Source organism: Heptranchias perlo, chromosome 15, assembly GCF_035084215.1.
Source record: "Heptranchias perlo isolate sHepPer1 chromosome 15, sHepPer1.hap1, whole genome shotgun sequence".
Taxonomy (NCBI): domain Eukaryota; kingdom Metazoa; phylum Chordata; class Chondrichthyes; order Hexanchiformes; family Hexanchidae; genus Heptranchias; species Heptranchias perlo.
The window spans coordinates 56,423,898-56,444,071 of record NC_090339.1 but is presented as its reverse complement, the minus strand read 5'-3'; the positions used below and the strand labels follow the sequence as shown (position 1 = coordinate 56,444,071).

Below are 20,174 nucleotides of genomic sequence, written 5' to 3'. Positions count from 1 at the left end.
CGCAGCAAGTTGTAATGATCTGGAATGCACTGCCTGAAAGGATGGAGGATGGTGGAAGCAGATTCAGTAGTAACTTTCAAAAGGGAATTGGATAAATAATTGAAGGGGAAAAAATTTGCCGGGCTATGGGGAAAGAGCAGGTCTAATTGGGTAGCTCTTTCAAAGAGCCGGCACATGCACGATGGGCTGAATGACCTCCTTCTGTGCTGTATCAAAGGTCTTGCAGGCAGATTTTAAAGAGTTAGGAAAGAGATTAACAAGCAGAACCTCAAAAGTAATAATCTCCAGATTACTCCCAGTGTCACAAGCTAGCAAGTATAGAAATAGGAAGATAGAGCAGATGAATGCGTGGCTGGAGAGATGGTGCAGTAGGGAGGGCTTTAGATTCCTGGGGGATTGTGACCAGTTCTGGTGGAGGTGGGACCTGTACAAGCCGGACAGGTTGCACCTCAACAGGTTGCAGGTCCAATATCCTTGTGGGGAGGTTTGCTGGTGCTGTTGGGGAGGGTTTAAACTAGCTTGGCAGGGGTATGGGAACCTGAGTGTAGATGCAGATGGGACAGAATCACGACTGGAGATGGAAGGCAGAAAATTAGTTTGTAGGCAAATTTCTGAGAAGTGCAAAAACAATAGAGCAGTAATAGGGGATTTCACTACCCTAATATTAACTGGGATGCAAACAGTGTGAAGGGCATAGAGGGCACAAAATACTTAAATTGCATTCAGGAGAACTTTTTTTTAGCCAGTACATAGCAAGACCAACAAGAGATAGGGCTGGTCTAGATTTAGTTTTAGGAAATGAAGCTGGGCGGATGGATGGAGTATCAGTGGGAGAGCATGTTGGTGGTAGTGATCATAATTCAGTTAGTTTTAGCGTAGTTATGGAAAAGGACAAAGATAGAACAGGAGTTCTCATTTGGGGAAAGGCCAATTTTACTAAGCTGAAAAGTGATTTAGCAAAAATGGACTGGAAACAGCTACTTGAAGGTAAATCAATGTCAGAGGCGTTCAAGGGGGAGATTCAAGGGGTTCAGAGTAAACATGTTCCCACAAAGAAAAAGGATAGGACTGCCAATTCTAGAGCCCCCTGGATGTCAAGGAGCATACAGGGTAAGATAAGGCAGAAAAGGAAAGCTAATGTCAGACACCGAGAACTCAATACTGCAGAAAGCCTAGAGGAGTATAGAAAGTGCAGGGATGAAATTAAAAAGGAAATTAGGAAAGCAAAGAGAGGGCATGAAAAAATATTGGCAAGTAAAATCAAGGAAAACCCTAAGATGTTTTATAAATACATAAAGAGCAAGAGGAAAACTAAGGAAAAAGTAGGGCCTATTAGAGACCAAAAAGGTAACCTGTGTGTGGAGGCGGAAGATGTGGGTATGGTTCTTAACGAATACCTTGCGTCTGACTTCACAAAAGAGAGGGACGATGCAGACATTGTAGTTAAGGAGGAGGAGTGTGAAATATTGGATGGGATAAACATCGTGAGAGAGGAAGTATTAAGAGGATTAGCACCTTTGAAAGTAGATAAATCGCCAGGCCCAGATGAAATGTATCCCAGGCTGTTAAGAGAAGCAAGGGAGGAAATAGCGGAGGCTCTGACCATCATTTTCCAATCCTCACTGGATACATGCGTGGTGCCAGACGATTGTGGACTGCTAACATCGTACCGCTGTTTAAAAAGAGACCGAGGGATAGGCCGAGTAATTACAGGCCAGTCAGTCTAAAATTGGTAGTGGGCAAATTATTGGAATCAATTCTGAGGGATAGGATAAACCGTAACTTAGAAAGGCACGGAGTAATCAAGGACAGTCAGCGTGAATTTATTAAGGGAAGGTCGTGTCTGACTAACTTGATTGAATTTTTTGAGCAGGTAACAAGGAGGGTAGATGAGGGTAGTACATTTGATGTAGTCTACATGGATTTTAGCAAGGCTTTTGACAAGGTCCCACATGGCAGACTGGTCAAAAAAATACAAGCCCATGGGATCCAAGGGAAAGTGGCAAGTTGGATCCAAAATTAGCTCAGTGGCAGGAAGCAAAGGGTAATGGTCGACAGGTGTTTTTGTGACTGGAAGGATGTTTCCAGTGGGGTCCCTTGCTTTTTGTTGTATATATCAATGATTTGGACTTAAATGTAGGGGACATGATTAAGAAGTTTGCAGATGATACAAAAATTGGCCGTGTGGTTGATAGTGAGGAGGAAAGCTGTAGACTGCAGGAAGATATCAATGGACTGGTCAGGTGGGCAGATAAGTGGCAAATGGAATTCAATCCGGAGAAGTGTGAGGTAATGCATTTGGGGAGGGAAAACAAGGCAAGGGAATGCACAATAAATGGGAGGATACTGAGAGGTGTAGAGGAAGTGAGGGACCTTGGAGTGCATGTCCACAGATCCCTGAAGGTAGCAGGACAGGTAGGTAAGGTGGTTAAGAAGGCATATGGAATACTTTCCTTTATTAGCCGAGGCACAGAATATAAGAGCAGGGAGGTTATGCTGGAACTGTATAAAATACTGGTTAAGCCACAGCTTGAGTACTGCATACAGTTCTGGTCACCACATTACAGGAAAGATGCGATTGCACTAGAGAGGGTACAGAGGAGATTTACGAGGATGTTGCCAGGACTGGAGAATTTTAGCTATGAGGAAAGATTGGAAAGGCTGGGATTGTTTTCCTTGGAACAGAGGAGGCTGAGAGGTGATTTATTTGAGGTGTACAAAATTCTGAGGGTCCGAGATAGAGTGGATAGGAAGGACCTATTTCCCTTAGCAGAGAGGTCAATAACCAGGGGGCATAGATTTAAAGTGATTGGTGGAAGGATTAGAGGGGAGCTGAGGAAAAATTTTTTCACCCAGAGGGTGATGGGGGTCTGGAACTCACGGCCTGAAAGGCAGAAACCCTCAACTCATTTAAAAAGTACCTGAATATGCACCTGAAGTGCCGTAACCTACAAGGCTATGGACCAAGTGCTGGAAAGTGGGATTAGGCTGGGTGGCTCATTTTTGGCCGGCGCGGACACAATGGGCCGAATGGCCTCCTTCTGTGCCTTAAATTTTCCATGATTTCTATGATCATTATACGATTCTGTGATTACAGGTTGTACGAATCACCAGATAATTTTGACATGTCTGTAGTAAGTGTATAATTGCTGTTCTGATACAGGTGTCAATCACCAGGTAGCAGTTGACGTTGTGTTTCTACCGGCCGTGATGAGTCATGAGGATCACCGCATGTTAGGTCTATCAATGGATATTCATGATAACACACTTGCCTCTATTATGGCCAGTGGTTATATTAGGCGTGAACAGCCCACGGATAATAATCAGCAAAAGCCGATGTCTTCATCTCCAGGTAAGAACTGTGTCCACAGCCAGATCGCAACAACAAACTAAACAAAAGGCTTAACGTGACTTAATCCATTAATGTTGGTCTTGCAGAACTGATGAGTGACATCTCAGCCAGATCCCACCAACCTGCACCATTTGCTGCATCGTTAAATCACTTCTTTAGGTGTTAGCTGTGGCTCAGTGCTAGCACTCTCGCCTCTGAGTCAGAAGGTTGTGGGTTTGAGTCCCACTCCAGAGACTTGAGCTCAGTATCTAGGCTGACACTCCAGTGCAGTACTGAGGGAGTGCTGCACTGTCAGAGGTGCCATCTTTCAGATGAGATGTTAAACCAAGGTTCCGCCTGCCCTCTCAGGTGGACATATAAAATCCCATGGAACTATTTCAAAGAAGAGCAGGGGAGTTCTCCCCGGTGTTCTAGCCAATATTTATCCCTCAACCAACATCACTAAAACAGATTATCTGGTCATTATCATATTGCTGCTTGTAGGACCTTGCTCTGCGCAAATTGGCTGCCACGTATCCTACATGACAACAGTGACTACTTCAAAAGCTCTTCATTGACTGCAAAGCCCTTTGTGATGTCCTGAGGTCATAAAAGGTGCTGTATAAATGCAAGTTCTTTCTTTGATAATCGATATCCAGTTTCAATAAATTAAGCCTAAACTTTATATGTGATTTTGTGAAGGAGATATTGTACAAAGCATTTTTTTTATTCTGACTGAATAATTAAAATGAAGTTAATTTTTAAACAGGCAGCAGTTCTATGGGGACTGTTGCAGGCATTCAGACAGATATAAATAGTATTGTACTAGAGGGGGGGGGGATTTCAAACACCTGGTGGCCTCATCCCCATGAGTGAGACGTATCTGACCTGGAGGGGAACATCAGCCAGAGTTCCTGCTCTAAAAAGGATTTTGTAATTGCTAACCAGTGACCCCCCCACTGGGAAAACGCAGCTGTGATCTCCCTCAACAACAATAACTTGTATTTATAATGTGCCCTTAAAGTGGAAAATATCTCTAGATGCTTTATGAAGGGATAAAGGAGCAGAGGCTGAGCCATGGAGGGAAAGGTGACGGAAGGGGTTGAGAAGGTTTTCAAAGGTGGAGAGAGAAGTGGAGAAGTTTAGCGAGGGAATTCCAGAGAGTGGGACTGAGGCAGCTGAAGGCATGGCCACCAATGACAGGGCAAAGGAAGGGGGAATGCACAGAAGACCAGAGACAGTCAGGACCAAAGGATGTTGGAGGAGTCTTTGGAGATAGGGTGGGATAAGACCGTAGAATGAGGACGAGCGTTTTAAATTCAGTCCGTTGGGGGATAGGGAGCCACGCAAGCGAGAACAGGGAAAATGGGTGAGTAGGATTCAATGCAGGACAGGATGCAGGCTTAGTATCAATGTTTCATCTGTGACCTAACTCCAGCGGATCGCCTAGCTACCTGCGAACATGATGTCAAAGAAACCAGTCAATAAAGAACCAAATCTAATTCTGTTGGAAATGACAACAATTTGTACGTGGACTTCGCTGCAAAACTCAGCGGAAATGACGAACAGAAAGGGCAGAGTTTGGAACAAGTTTATGGAAGATGGGAAGCCGTCAAGTAGGACATTGGAGAAATCAAGTCTAGAGGTGACAAAAGCATGGTTAAAGATTTCAGCAGTGGTGGGGGTGAGGCCGGGTTGGATGAGGACCATGTTGCGGAGGTGGAGGTACATGGTCATGACGATTGATAGAATGTCGGAATTGAAGCTCGGCTGCTGGTCAAACCAGATGACGTGGTTTGGCACGGTCTGGTTCAGCCTGAACAAGCGGTTAGGGAGGGGGATAGTGTCAGTAGCAAGAAATCAAAGTTTGTGGCGCGGGCTGAAAGAGACGGTTTCGGTCTTCCCAGTGTTCCGTTGGTTTTTTTGTGTGATTTATTACGGCAGCAGAGGAATTTTTTTTTTTATAAAAGCCTGGTTGAATAGCCTGGTTACACACATGTGTTTTGGCCCACATTTGTATCATGACCAGTTGGGTGTGGTACTGGAGGGCGGTCGCAGGTGTGGAGCCAGAGCCCAGGCCATAGCCAGTTCCTTCAAGATAGGAGGAGAAACATTGGGAGGGGGGGGGGGGAGACATTATTTATTCTCACATCAAAGTATAGAAATCTAAGCATAGAAGGAGGCTGTGCCACTCATTGTATCTGTGCTGCTGCCAGCTCCATATCGGAACTGACCACATTAATCCCATTGACCTGCTCTAGCCCCATTTCCTTGCTCTTTCCCCATATGCTTTAGTATTTTCCTCTTCAAGTCTTTAATTAATTCCCTCTAAAATGTTGAGTGAGAAAATAAGCTGTAAGGAGCACGCAAAGAGGTTGCAAAGAGATATAGACAGGTTAAGTGAGTGGAAGAGAAGGTGGCAGATGCAGTATAGTGTGGGGAAATGTGAAATTATCCACTTTGGTAGGAAGAATCGAAAAGCAGAATATTTTTTAAAAGGGGAGAGACTAAGAAATGTTGGTAGTCAGAGGGATTTGGGTGTCCTTGTACACGAAACACAGAAAATTAACATGCAAGTACAGCAAGCAATTAGGAAGGCAAATGGTATGTTGGCCTTTATTGTAAAGGAGTTGGAGTACAAGAGTAAGGAAGCCTTGATGCAATTCGACAGGGCTTTGGTGAGACCACACCTGAGGTACTATGTACAGTTTTGATCTCCTTACCCAAGGAAGGATATACTTGCCTTAGAGGGGATGCAATGAAGGTTCACTGGGTTGATTCCAGGGATGAGAGGGTTGTCCTATGTGGAGAGATTGAGTAGAATGGGCCTATATTCTCTGGAGTCAAGAAGAATGGGAGGTGATCTCATTGAAACATATAAAATTCTTAGAGAGCTTGACAGGGTAGATGCTGAGAGGCTGTTTCCCCTGGCTGGAAAATCTAGAACTAAGGGTCATAGTCTCAAGATAAGGGGACGGCCATTTAGGACCAAGATGAGGAAAAATTTCTTCACTCAGAAGGTTGTGAACCTTTGGAATTCTCCACCCCAGAGGACTGTGAATGCTCAGTCGTTGAGTATATTCAAAACTGAGATCGATAGATTTTTGGACACTAAGGGAATCAAGGGCTTTGGGGATAGGGCGGGAAAGTGGAATGGAGATAGAAGATCAGTCATGATCTTATTGAATTAATTCCCTCTAAAAAGCTAGGTGGAAAATAAGCTGTGAGGAGGACACAAGAGGCTGCAAAGGGATATGGACAGGTTAAGTGAGTGGGCGAGAAGTTGCCAGATGGAATATGGTTTGGGGAAATATGGTGCAGGCTCGAAGGGCCGTATGGCCTTCTCCTGTTCCTATTTCTTATGTTCTTATGTGATTGATTTGATTTCAATAGCCATTGTGTTGATTTATTCCATTTTCTAATAATTTGTGTGAAGGCAATTCTTCTGACCTCTCTCCTTGTTGCCTCTTGTTGGTATTTGTTTACTTTGTTCGGAGGCTGTGCCTTCAGCCGTCGAGGCCCTTCGCTCTGCAATTCCCTCGCTAAACCTTTCCGTCCCTCCGCCTCTCTCCTCCTTTAAGACGCTCCTTAAAACCTACCTCTTTGATCAAGCTTTTAGTCACCTTTCCTAATGTCTCCTTCTTTAGCTCGGTGTCAGCCTTCGTCTGATAATGCTCCTGTGGAGCGCCTCGGGGTGTTTTACGAAGTTGAAGGTGCTATATAAATGCAAGTTGTTGTCTGAAAATGCTGGCCTTTTGGGCGGTTAAAACCCTCAGTTTAAATGAATGCATTGATAAAATTTTAACTGAAGCGTTTGGGGTTCTGACAATAAGCAAGCATGAAAACGAAGAGGTCAGCACTTCAGAGTGCTGTTGCTAAAGTTGAGACTGCAGTTGGCAGCTCTGCTGTGAGGTAGCGGCTCTGGGACAGAGTTTCCTCTTACGCTGGGGCATAAAGCATCGCCTGGATGGAGGTACATACTGGAAACTTGGGCGTGACTGATGGGCAAAAAAGTGGGTGGGCTGTGTTGCTGGTGGGCATCCTCCCCACCCGATTTATTTTTTTGTTACCGTTGGCCACCCGATTGTTTTACACTTGAGCACTAAAGAAGAGAATATGTCGCTGTACATATAGGAATTGAAGGGTATTCAGATGATGTAACTCCCCAGTCAAAAGCTGTATCTTATCATAGAATCATACAGCGCAGAATGAGGCCATTCGGCCCATCGTGCCTGTGCCGGCTCTTTGAAAGAACGATCCAATTAGTCCCACTCCCCTGCTCTTTCCCCACATCCCTGCAAATCTTTCCTTTTCAAGTGTATATCCAATTCCCTTTTTGAAAGTTACTATTGGATCTGCTTCCTCCACCCTCTCAGGCAGTGCATTCCAGATCATCATAACTCGCTGCGGAAAAAAAATTCCGCTCATCTTCCCCCTGGTCCTTCTGTCAATTATCTTAAACCTGTGTCCTCTGGTTACTGATCCTCCTGCCAGTGGAAACAGTTTCTCTTTATTTACCCTATCAAAACCCATCATCATTTTGAACGCTAAGCCTAGTGCAGATAAACTGCTTTAAAGAAGATTTTGTAATTTGCTGGTTGACGCTTCGGGCTTGTTTTGGTGCTTAGACTGGTGTGTGAGCACCGTTATGAAACGCTAAGAATACTTTGCATTATTCCCTTACAGATCAGATTATAAGGACAGCGGTGGATCTGGACAGTCTGCATGTTGTCTGTGTCCTGGATGTGTGCCACCATGGTGGGGACATGGCTGAAGTGATTTTAAACAAAATATACAAAGTGACAGAATGAAAGAGTCCATGACCATTTTAACGACTGCATTTCAACAATGTCCGTTTTCCATTCATAGATTCCAGATTTCTACTCATGTTTCCCTCTCCAATAACCGCCTTAGAGTGACAATATCAAGATGAGTGCTTTGTGGTAAATATTTGCAGTAACAGTATATTTAATATAATTTTTCAGCGGTGCGTGTGTGTACAGACTTTTATCCCTCAAATAAATCTCTGGATTAAATGCAGTCTCCGAGAGTGAATTAGAACAAAGGTGATTGCGAGCTTTGAGCTACGTCCCCTCACAGCAGTGAACTGTACGCAGACAATCACTGTGTAATATCAAACACCATGGTTTTAGGCCGTTGAAATCAAACTCCCCGCTCTGAAGAGCAAAGTCTCCTGTTAACAACTGCACCTCCTTGTCTCATTGGGCTCGATTTTAAAACGGAGCCAGGAAGGAGGCGGGTTGGGGGGTGGGTCAATTTGAGGTTGGGAAACCCATTAATACGGGTTTCCCGGATGTCCTTACGATTTTGACGTAAGGATATCTTTTATTTTATTTTGCCGGTTTCCCGTCTGATTGACAGGCTGATCTCAGATGGACGGGAGACCAGCCAGGGGAGAGGACATGTTCAGGTAAGTCTGCAGGTAAGTTGTTTTTTTTGTATATGGGGGCATGGGTGGGCATAGGTTGGGATGGGGGCCGTGAATCATGGGGGATGGGATCGGGGGTCAGTCACAGGGTGGGGGGTGGGGGGGTGTTGGGATCGGGGGTCATTGCAGAGGTCCACGATCGTTGAGGGGGAGGATCAGAATGGGGGGAGAATCAGGGGTCGGGGGTGAGAGGATCAGAGTGGGGGTAGGGTCGGGGTGGGGATTGAGGATCGGAGTAGAGGGGAGGATCGGGGTCGGGGGTCTGCGGTCAGGGCTCTGCAATCGGGGGGGGGGTCCGCGATTGTTGCGGGGGTCGGTGCAGGTAGGCTTGTTGGGCCTGTGGAAAGCACTCCTGCTCCTCTGGGCCCACAAACTATGCCTCTCTAGGCACCAACCTATTAGTCTCGGGCCTTCTCACCTCCTTTCACGAGGCGTAAAACAGAAGGCCCAGGAATCCCGGCCGCCCCAAGGTTGAAATCGGGAAGTCCAGACAGGTGGAGGCCCAAAGCTTCCTTGAAAGGTTTTAAGGACCGACCCGCCTCCTGGGAGCGGGTTGGTCGCCCGCCCCTCTTCCCACCCCGGTGAAAACCGGAAATGGACGGGTTGGGGGCGGCTCTGAAATGGTGGCAATTTTCAATGCCCCACCCCCAACCCACCTGTTTTTACACTTTGAAAATTGAGCCCATTGTACCTCGCTGGTGAACTGATTGGGGAAACTAAATTCAGGGCGTTACGGCATGTTTATGCTAACACCTGATTTAAAACCCAGCTCTATATTTTTGGGATTTTCTCTCCGGATTAAGTTCCCCTATTTCCAGGAAGTGCAATATAGAAAGTTCAGAGGGGAAGTGATAAAGGAAATAAGAGGGGCAACGAAAGAGTATGAGAATAGACAGGCAGCCAACATAAAAGGGAATCCAAAAGTCTTCTCTAGGCATGTAAACAGTAAAAGGGTAGTAAGAGGAGGGCTGAGGCCAATTAGGGACCAAAAAGGAGATCTACGTGTGGAGGCAGAGGGCATGGCTGAGGTACTAAATGAGTACTTTGCATCTGTCTTAATCAAGGAAGAAGATGCTGCCAAAGTCACAGTAAAAGAGGAGGTAGTTGAGATACTGGATGGGCTAAAAATTGATAAAGAGGAGGTACGAGAAAGATTGGCTGTACTTAAAGTAAATAAGTCATGCGGTCCGGATGGGAGGCATCCCAGGTTGCTAAGGGAAGTAAGGGTGGAAATTGCACAGTACTGGCCATAATCTTCCAAACATCCTTAAATATGGGGGTGGTGCCAGAGGACGAGAACTGCAAATGTTACACCCTTCAAAAAAGAGTGTTAGGATAAACCCAGCAAATACAGGCCAGTCAGTTTAACCTCAGTGGTGGGGAAGCTTTTAGAAACGATAATCTGGGGCAAAATTAATTGTCACTTAGACAAGTATGGATTAATAACGGAAAGCCAGCACGGATTTGTTAAAGGCAAATTGTGTTTAACTAACTTGAGTTTTTTGATGAGGTAACAGAGAGGGTCGATGAGGGCAACATGGTTGATGTGTATGTGGACTTTCAAAAGGTGTTTGATAAAGTGCCACGTAATAGGCTTATCAGCAAAAAAATGTTTTTATTCGTTTATGGGATGTGGGTGTCGCTGGCGAGGCCGGCATTTATTGCCCATCCCTAATTGCCCTTGAGAAGGTGGTGGTGAGCCGCCTTCTTGAACCGCTGCAGTCCGTGTGGTGAAGGTTCTCCCACAATGCTGTTGGGAAGGGAGTTCCAGGATTTTGACCCAGCGACGATGAAGGAATGGCGATATATTTCCAAGTCAGGATGGTGTGTGACTTGGAGGGGAACGTGCAGGTGGTGCTGTTCCCATGTACCTGCTGCTCTTGTGGTAGAGGTCGCGGGTTTGGGAGGTGCTGTCGAAGAAGCCTTGGCAAGTTGCTGCAGTGCATCCTGTGGATGTTACACACTGCAGCCACAGTGCGCCAGTGGTGAAGGGAGTGAATGTTTAGGGTTGTGGACGGGGTACCAATCAAGCAGGCTGCTTTGTCCTGGATGGTGTCGAGCTTCTTGAGTGTTGTTGGAGCTGCACTCATCCAGGCAAGTGGAGAGTATTCCATCACACTCCTGACTTGTGCCTTGTAGATGGTGGAAATGCTTTGGGCAGTCAGGAGGTGAGTCACTCGCTGCAGAATACCCAGCCTCTGACCTGCTCTTGTAGCCACAGTATTTATGTGGCTGGTCCAGTTAAGTTTCTGGTCAATGGTGATCCGCAGGATGTTGATGGTGCGGGATTCGGCGATGGTAATGCTGTTGAATGTCAAGGGGAGGTGGTTAGACTCTCTCTTGTTGGAGATGGTCATTGCCTGGCACTTGTCTGGCGCAAATGTTACTTGCCACTTATGAGCCCAAGCCTGGATGTTGTCCAGGTCTTGCTGCATGCGGGCACGGACTGCTTCATTATTTGAGGGGTTGCGATTGAAGCCCATGGAATAAAAGGGGCAGGGGCAGCATGGATGCACATAGTCCTGACCCTTGGGAAACACCACTGTATACCATCCACCAGTCCGAGAAACAATTGTTCACCACTTTGGCTAAGTGACAGGAAACAGAGAGTAGTGGTGAACAGTTGTCTGGAACCAGGACTACGGGTCAGTTGCCAGGGGTCAGGACTAGGACCAATGCTTTTTTTGACATATATATTAATGACTTGGACTTGGGTGTACAGGGCACAATTTCAAAATTTGCAAATGACACAAAACTTGGAAGTGTAGCAAACAGTGAGGAGGATAGTGATAGACTTCAAGAGGACATAGACAGGCTGGTGGAATGAGCGGACACATGGCAGGTGAAATTTAATGCAGAGAAGTGCGAAGTGATACATTTTGGCTGAATGAGGAGAGGCATTATAAACTAAACGGTACAATTCTAAAGGGGTTGCTGGAACAGAAAGACCTGGGGGTATATGTGCACAAATCTTTAAAGGTGGCAGGACATGTTGAGAAAGTGGTTTAAAAAAGCATACGGGATCCTGGACTTTATAAATAGAGGCATAGAGTACAAAAGCAAGGAAGTTATGTTAAACCTTTGTTAAACACTGGTTCGGCCGCAGCTGTAGTAGTGTCCAATTCGGGGCGCCGCAATTTAGGAAGGATGTGCAGGCCTTAGAGGGAGTGCCAAAAAGATTTACTAGAATAAAGAGAAACTGTTCCCATTGGCGAAAGGGTTGAGAACCAGAAGACTCTGTTTTAAGGTGATTGACAAAAGAACCAAAGGCGACATGAGGGAAAACTTTTTTAGGCAGCGAGTAGTTATGATCTGGAATGTGCTGCCTGAAAGTGGTGGAAGCAGATTCAATCGTGGCTTTCAAAAAGGAATTGAATAAATACTTGAAGGGAAAAAATTTGCAGAGCGGGGAAATGGGACTAACTGGATTGCTCTTACAAAGAGCCAGTATGGGCCCCTGTGCTGTAACCATTCTGTGATTCTAAGTATTACCAGCAAAGAATGGCAAGGACAAAGGCTGGATACTCTGCTTACCTACTGATCCCTCAAAGCCTCTTCACCATCTAGAAGACTCTAGTCAGGAGTGTGATGCAGTACTCACTACTCGCCTGGATGGGTGCAGCCACAACGCTCGAGAAGTGTGACACCATCCAGGACAAAGCAGTCCACTTGATTGATAACCTGCTACTGGACTCAGTATCCACCAGTGCACTGTGGCTACAATATTTTCTGTCTACAACTCGCCAAGCTCACTTCAACAGCAGTTCCCAGCCACCGGACTTCCATCTCTGAGGACAAGCGCAGAAACGTCACAGGAACACCATCACCTCCAAGTTCCCCTCTGAGTCATATGCCATTCTGACTCGCACGTATATCGCCGTTCCTTCATCATCGCTGGGTCAAAATCTGGAATTCCATACCAAACGCCATCGTGGGAGTTCCTTCACCACAAGGGCTGCAGCAGTTCATGGAGGAAGACCCACCATCACCTTCTCAAGGAAACAATGACAACAGCTTGCATTTATATAGCACCTTTAAAGTAATCCAACGTCCCAAGTCACTTCACAGGACCATCATCGAACAAAATTTGACACCGAGCCACATTAGGGGATATTAGAACAGGCTTGGTCAAAGAGGTAGGTTTTAAAAGATCGCCTTAAAGGAGAGAGAGTGGCAGAGAGGTTTAAAGAGGGAATTCCAGAGCTTAGGGCCTAGGCAGCTGAAGGCACGGCCGCCAATGGTGGAGCGATTTAAAATTGGGGATGCACCAGAGGCAAGAATTGGAGGAGCGCAGAGATCTCGAATGGTTGTAGAGCTGGAGGAGCGAGGCCCATGAGGGATTTGAAAATAAGGATGAGAATTTTAAAATAGAGGCGTTCCTGGACTGGGAGCCAGTGTAGTCAGTAAGCACAGCAGTGATGGGTGAACAGGTCTTGGTGCGAGTTAGGATACAGACAGCAGACTGGGAGGCCAGTCCGGAGAGCATTGGAATAGTTGAGTCTGGAGGTAACAAAGGCATGGATAAGGTTCCGAACGGCCTGGTTCAGACTCAGTACAGTGACCAGGGAGAGGGATGGAGTCGGTAGCAGGGGAACAGAGTTCATGGCGAGGACCAAAGACAATGGCTTCGGTCTTCCCAATATTTAGTTGGAGGAAATTTTTGCTCATCCAGTACCGGATGTCAGACAAGCAGCGTGACAAATGAGAGGCAGTGGGGTGGTCGAGAGAGGTGGTGGTGAGGGACGAGGAATAAATGTGGCCTTGCCACCACTATCCAGATCCCAAGAACAATTTTTTTTTAAAAGCAGCCAGTAAACAACACACTTGGAATTCAGCCCACACTTGCTGCATTGTGGTGGTCTGCAATGTGAAGTCTTGGGAAGGAAGGGTTGAAAAATCAACTTTAAAAGAAAAATGGTTGTTGTATACAGCATGTTTGTTAATATTCATGCTTTTTAAAGAAAAAACCCACTTATTTTCAAATATCTTGCGTTGTTTTGAAAAGCCTAGTTCCAGTAAGTGTGATTGATGACATGAGAGAGCTTCACCTTAACAGGCTGGCAATTGTCATGTTTTTTTGATCACCGCTGTTTACAGCTATGGAAAAGCAAATCTAGAAGATGTATTGCCATCTTTGACTTTCTGTCTTGCACCAAAACAGTTTTTTACAAAAACAAACTTGAGGTATTTATAGTGGCCAATAAAATGATATATTCATTCAGCTCATTGTTTATTTTTATCAGTGAGGTGTAAAATTTATTACTGTAATCCGGTCTCTGTCTTCATAGCTCTGAGCTTGTGTATGTGTGTATGACAAGTCCAACGTGAATCTGCCCACACAAAAACTAAATAGGGATCTGCTCTGTTCAGTGGTTAAGTGCATTGCTAACGTGATTCTGTGTCATACAAACATAGAGTTCGATCCCTGACACAGACTAACAGATGTCCACACTATCCAGTGACCCCTGCTGTAAAACGCCATTAGACATCAGGATCAGCTGGACTTTGACGCTTGTATGAAGGAATAGCTTGTGCACACCTGCTGTCTAGGTTCACAAATGTCCACTAGCCTGGGGTGAAGTGCAGCATCCCTTCAGGATAGAAAAGCAAACTTGGAGTGGAGGGAGGGGGAGGGGAATTGGCGATTGACTTGGGTTGACGATGAGGCAGTTTAAAGGAGTGACACACTGGAGACTGGCCATGAATGCAATGAGTCTGTAAAGTGCGCTGCCTCTGAATTGGTTCCAGGACGAGATCTGGCCCAGGCAAAGTTGCAGTTACTTGAAATCAAGACTGATTTGGTATGCGCGCATTGCAAAGCTTACACTGGCAATCAGCCAGCGGTTGGTTTAATCTGTTTTAGATCAATCCAGCTTCTCAGTTGCAAGTACACATTGGACATTATTGAGTCTGACAGTGGCCTCGACTATTAATCAAGCCATTTAAGGAGAAGGGAGGAATATGGATGTTGAATTTTATTTTAATTATACTAAATCTGACATCTGATTAAATGTAAAACATGGCATTACAGTGTGTGGGTATATAACTCCTCATTAAGTTGAAACTGATTTACTTATAATCAAGTTTGGGTTTATCTGCAGTAGTTTGAAGTGACTTTGCTATGTTTCACCTTCTTAAAGAACAGCCTGTTCTCAATGAGTGAATTTTGGAGCAAAATCAATTACAGCCAAACACAAAAGTTGAGAATGGTCAATGTTTCAAGGGTAAAGATGATGTGGAGATGCCGGTGATGGACTGGGGTTGACAATTGTAAACAATTTTACAACACCAAGTTATAGTCCAACAAATTTATTTTAAATTCCATAAGCTTTCGGAGGCTTCCTCCTTCCACAGGTGAACTGTGTGGAAATAAAATTTTCGAATCCTTCGCATTTGAAAATCACAGAACAATGCCTGGTGATTACTGCCCGTTGCCAAGCCAATCACAGTGAGCAGACAGAAAGGTGTCACCTAAAAGGCCACCGAATATACAAACCCCCCCAAAAAAAGAGAAGGAAGACAGTCAATGACCCGTTATATTAAAAACAGATAACATTTGTTCGCTGGTGGGGTTACGTGTAGTGTGACATGAACCCAAGATCCCGGTTGAGGCCGTCCTCATGGGTGCGGAACTTGGCTATCAATTTCTGCTCGACGATTTTGCGTTGTCGTGTGTCTCGAAGGCGTCCTTGGAGTATGCTGACCCGAAGGTCGGTGGCTGAATGTCCATGACTGCTGAAGTGTTCCCCGACAGGGAGAGAACCCTCCTGTTTGGCGATTGTTGCGCGGTGTCCGTTCATCCGTTGTCGCAGCGTCTGCATGGTCTCGCCAATGTACCATGCTCTGGGGCATCCTTTCCTGCAATGTATGAGGTAGACAACGTTGGCCGAGTCACAGGAGTATGAACCGTGCACCTGGTGGGTGGTGTCCTCTCGTGTGATGGTGGTGTCTGTGTCGATGATCTGGCATGTCTTGCAGAGGTTACCGTGGCAGGGTTGTGTGGTGTCGTGGACGCTGTTCTCCTGAAAGCTGGGTAATTTGCTGCGAACGATGGTTTGTTTGAGGTTGGGTGGCTGTTTAAATGCGAGTAGTGTAGGTGTGGGGATGGCCATAGCGAGGTGTTCGTCATCATTGATAACATGTTGAAGGCTGCGGAGAACATGGCGTAGTTTCTCCGCTCCGGGGAAGTACTGGACGACGAAGGGTACTCTGTACACGGAACAGCCATGGGGACCAAATTCGCACCCCAATACGCCAACATTTTCATACACAAGTTCGAGCAGGACTTCTTCACTGCACAGGACCTCCAACCAACACTATACACCAGATACACCGACGACATTTTCTTTCTATGGACCCACGGTGAGGAATCACTAAGGAGACTACACGATAACATCGACAAGTTCCATCCCACCATCAAGCTCACCATGGACTACTCCTCAGAATCAGTTTCTTTCTTGGACACACGAATCTCCATCAAAGACGGGCACCTCAGCACCTCACTCTACCGCTAGCCCACGGACAACCTCACAATGCTCCACTTTTCCAGCTTCCATCCTAACCACGTCAAAGAGGCCATCCCCTATGGACAGGCCCTGCGAATACACAGGGTCTGCTCAGACGAGGAGGAACGCGATGGACACCTACAGACGCTGAAAGACGCCCTAGTAAGAACGGGATATGATGCTCGACTCATCGATCGACAGTTCCGACGGGCCACAGCGAAAAATCGCGTAGACCTCCTCAGTAGACTAACACGGGACGCAACCAACAGAGTACCCTTCGTCGTCCAGTACTTCCCCGGAGCGGAGAAACTACGCCATGTTCTCCGCAGCCTTCAACATGTCATCAATGATGACGAACACCTCGCTATAGCCATCCCCACACCTCCACTACTCGCATTTAAACAGCCACCCAACCTCAAACAAACCATCGTTCGCAGCAAATTACCCAGCTTTCAGGAGAACAGCATCCACGACACCACACAACCCTGCCACGGTAACCTCTGCAAGACATGCCAGATCATCGACACAGATACCACCATCACACGAGAGGACACCACCCACCAGGTGCACGGTTCATACTCCTGTGACTCGGCCAACGTTGTCTACCTCATACATTGCAGGAAAGGATGCCCCAGAGCATGGTACATTGGCGAGACCATGCAGACGCTGCGACAACGGATGAACGGACACCGCGCAACAATCGCCAAACAGGAGGGTTCTCTCCCTGTCGGGGAACACTTCAGCAGTCATGGACATTCAGCCACCGACCTTCGGGTCAGCATACTCCAAGGACGCCTTCGAGACACACGACAACGCAAAATCGTCGAGCAGAAATTGATAGCCAAGTTCCGCACCCATGAGGACGGCCTCAACCGGGATCTTGGGTTCATGTCACACTACACGTAACCCCACCAGCGAACAAATGTTATCTGTTTTTAATATAACGGGTCATTGACTGTCTTCCTTCTCTTTTTTTGGGGGGGTTTGTATATTCGGTGGCCTTTTAGGTGACACCTTTCTGTCTGCTCACTGTGATTGGCTTGGCAACGGGCAGTAATCACCAGGCATTGTTCTGTGATTTTCAAATGCGAAGGATTCGAAAATTTCATTTCCACACCGATCACCTGAGGAAGGAGGAAGCCTCCGAAAGCTTGTGGAATTTAAAATAAATTTGTTGGACTATAACTTGGTGTTGTAAAATTGTTTACAATTGTCAAGGGTAAAGGTTATCGTCGTCGAGCTTTTACAATATGCCATTCGTTCAGCTCACGTTTCTTTTTATAAATGAGGTATAAAATTTAGTACAGTAATGCAGTCTCTCTCTTCATAGCTCTGAGCTTCCATATGTGTGTACATCAAACACACAACCCAAAAGTCCAATGTGAGTGTCCAAACAAAGACTAAACATGGGATCTCCTCTGTTCAGTGGTTGAAGTTAAATCCGTCAGGTAAAATAATAGGCAGACTCGGTCCTTGTTTCTTATCTTGCCCTTTATTTCAGTGTTACAGTGTGATAAGCAGGATACAATCAAGCCTGGACAGTACCATCACTTTAATCGAATCATCCCTTTTTATACATTCAAATCTCCCGCTTATTTCCCTTAACTCCATGATTGGTTATAAGTTTGTGCTTTGCCTTATATGGTGCATCACCCTCTTTTCTGTTTGTGTTGCCCACAACAGGCCCAGCCACTCCCAGTTTTGGCCTGTGGTAAATGAGTTTTCAAGCTGCTAATTTAATCACACACACGTTATCATATTTCCCAACTGTCCTTTCTACTCATTTTCAACTTAACTCCTTCCTTGCCATGTCTCAACAGTGGTTAAGTGGATTCCTAATGTGATTCTGTGCCATACAAACATAGAGTGGTCCCAAGTTTTATAATTTCCTCAGTGACCAACTCTACTCATGAGTGGTGTATTTTAAAGAAAAGAAACAGCCAGCAGTTTGGTGTGAACATTTATTACACACCATTTTTATTCTTAACAGTAAAAGTGCTGCAATGGTCCAGTAATTACATTAATGTTGGGCCACCAGTGGCGGGCATGCAGAACCCCCACCACTGACAGCACGCTATAATATAAAGCAGGTGAGCTTCAGGCTTCAAATAGCATTTTTCATGGGCCCCAAGAGCAGACATTGGAGATATGGAAAAAGCAGGCCTCTGCTGGCTCTCCCGTGAATATCGATGGCACCGGTCAATGAGACCGGTCGGTGCTCAAACAGCGCAGACATTCACAAGGCCAGTATAACTCTGTCCACAGATATGCTATCAACAAGCTTGAAAGCAACATTGGCAGAAACACATGAGCAGATTTCCTGCCCCGCTACTCGTGGGTACCATGCAAGGCCTAGGAAGTCCTAAGGATTGCAGGAGAAAAAGAATGTATTTTATATTAGGTGAGGTTGAAGAAACATTGTCATGGATGTCTATCCTATTGCATTCCCTTGTGTAAGCAGCATTCTTCATACACTGACAGAGCACAAGGTCTTTGACATTGATTGAGGATGAGCTACTTCCACTCATTATATTCTGTATGCAACTCTACCTCCTTCCTTGCTTTTCCTTCAATAATTCCTGAGTTCCAAATTAACTTGAAGCCATGACATGATTACTTTTAAAACTAAGGATAAAATGAAAGAACCTGGTAAGATTCACCAACTCAGTCGTCTCACTGAGAACAGATGAGTTGTTGCAGAACGCAGTTGTAATACAGTCTTCAGTTTCAGTTCACTAAGTGTAAACTAGCATGTTTAAAAATATAGATTTTGCAACATAGTATATCTGGATATATATGCATACCAGCTGGTCTCCCCAGCTTTGCTCATGGTGAGTTAGAAAATACACTGAAGTGTCACAGCTACAAACGTGGCAGGGAGTAGGTGTGACTTTTAATGCTATGCACAAGACTTTTAATATATTACTAGCAGATCTCCCTGGCACTGCTCAAGGTGAGTCAGAGGCAGAATGACATATGCAATTTTCCAATTCAAAGGCAACAATTACTTGCATTTATATAACGCCTTTAACGTAGTAAAACATCCCAAGGTGCTTCACAGGAGCAATTATCAAACATAATTTTACACCGAGCCACATAAGGAGACATTTGGACAGGTGACCAGAAGCTTGGTCAAAGAGGTAAGTTTTAAGGAGCGTCTTAAAGGAGAAGTGAGGTGGAGAGGTTTAGGGAGGAAATTCCAGAGCTTAGGGCCTAGGAGCGAATAAAATCAGGGATGCGCAAGAGGCCTTAATTGGAGGAGCACAGAGATCTCGGAGGGTTGTAGGCCCTGAGGATGTTACAGAGGTAGGGAGGAACAAGGCCAAGGATGGATTTGAAAACAAGAATGAGAATTTTAAAATCGAAGCATTGCTGGACCAGGAGCCAATGTTCAATTCTTGAATCTGGAGAGCTTTGGAAAATTATGATTTACGCATCTGCAATTTCCTCACCTATTTTAATACCCTCAGGTGGAAACCTGGAGATATGTCTAAAGTCCCATTATTTTTCCATTACAATTGTTTTACTTATGTCATGGAATCTGAGAGCATTGGGGAGAGAGGTCCAAGGGTCTGGGGGTATTGGAGGCTGAATTGGGATCTGGGAGCACTGGGAATGTATCTAGGGATTTTTGAGTACAAACTGAGTCCTAGGACCAAAGAGTTGGGTGATATCTTTGGGTCCAGGAGGACCTGGGTGGCCATTTGGGAGCATTAGGGTGCTCAGAATCTGACAGTATTAAGGGGTTGCTTGGATTTGGGGTGGGGGGGGGGGCAGGGTCTGGCAATCTCGTGGGGGATGTGGCCCAGGCGAATGACTATCAGCTACTTCTGACCACTTTCCCCGTCATCAACCAGTTCCTGTTTTTATATTTCTGCTTTAAACCATT

The 20,174-nt window shown here is 45.6% G+C and overlaps 1 protein-coding gene across 1 annotated transcript in view; it reads left to right on the top strand.

Annotated features, from left to right (window-relative positions):
• The window catches only part of radx (RPA1 related single stranded DNA binding protein), a 61,880-nt gene extending 53,524 nt beyond the window's left edge, over positions 1–8,356 (top strand). The window contains exons 16-17 of the mRNA XM_067997293.1: positions 3,164–3,352; positions 8,018–8,356. Coding sequence (XP_067853394.1) covers positions 3,164–3,352; positions 8,018–8,142 — 314 coding nt within the window. The 3' untranslated portion in view covers positions 8,143–8,356. The remainder of the gene's footprint in view (positions 1–3,163; positions 3,353–8,017) is intronic.
• Positions 8,357–20,174: the final 11,818 nt, after the last annotated feature.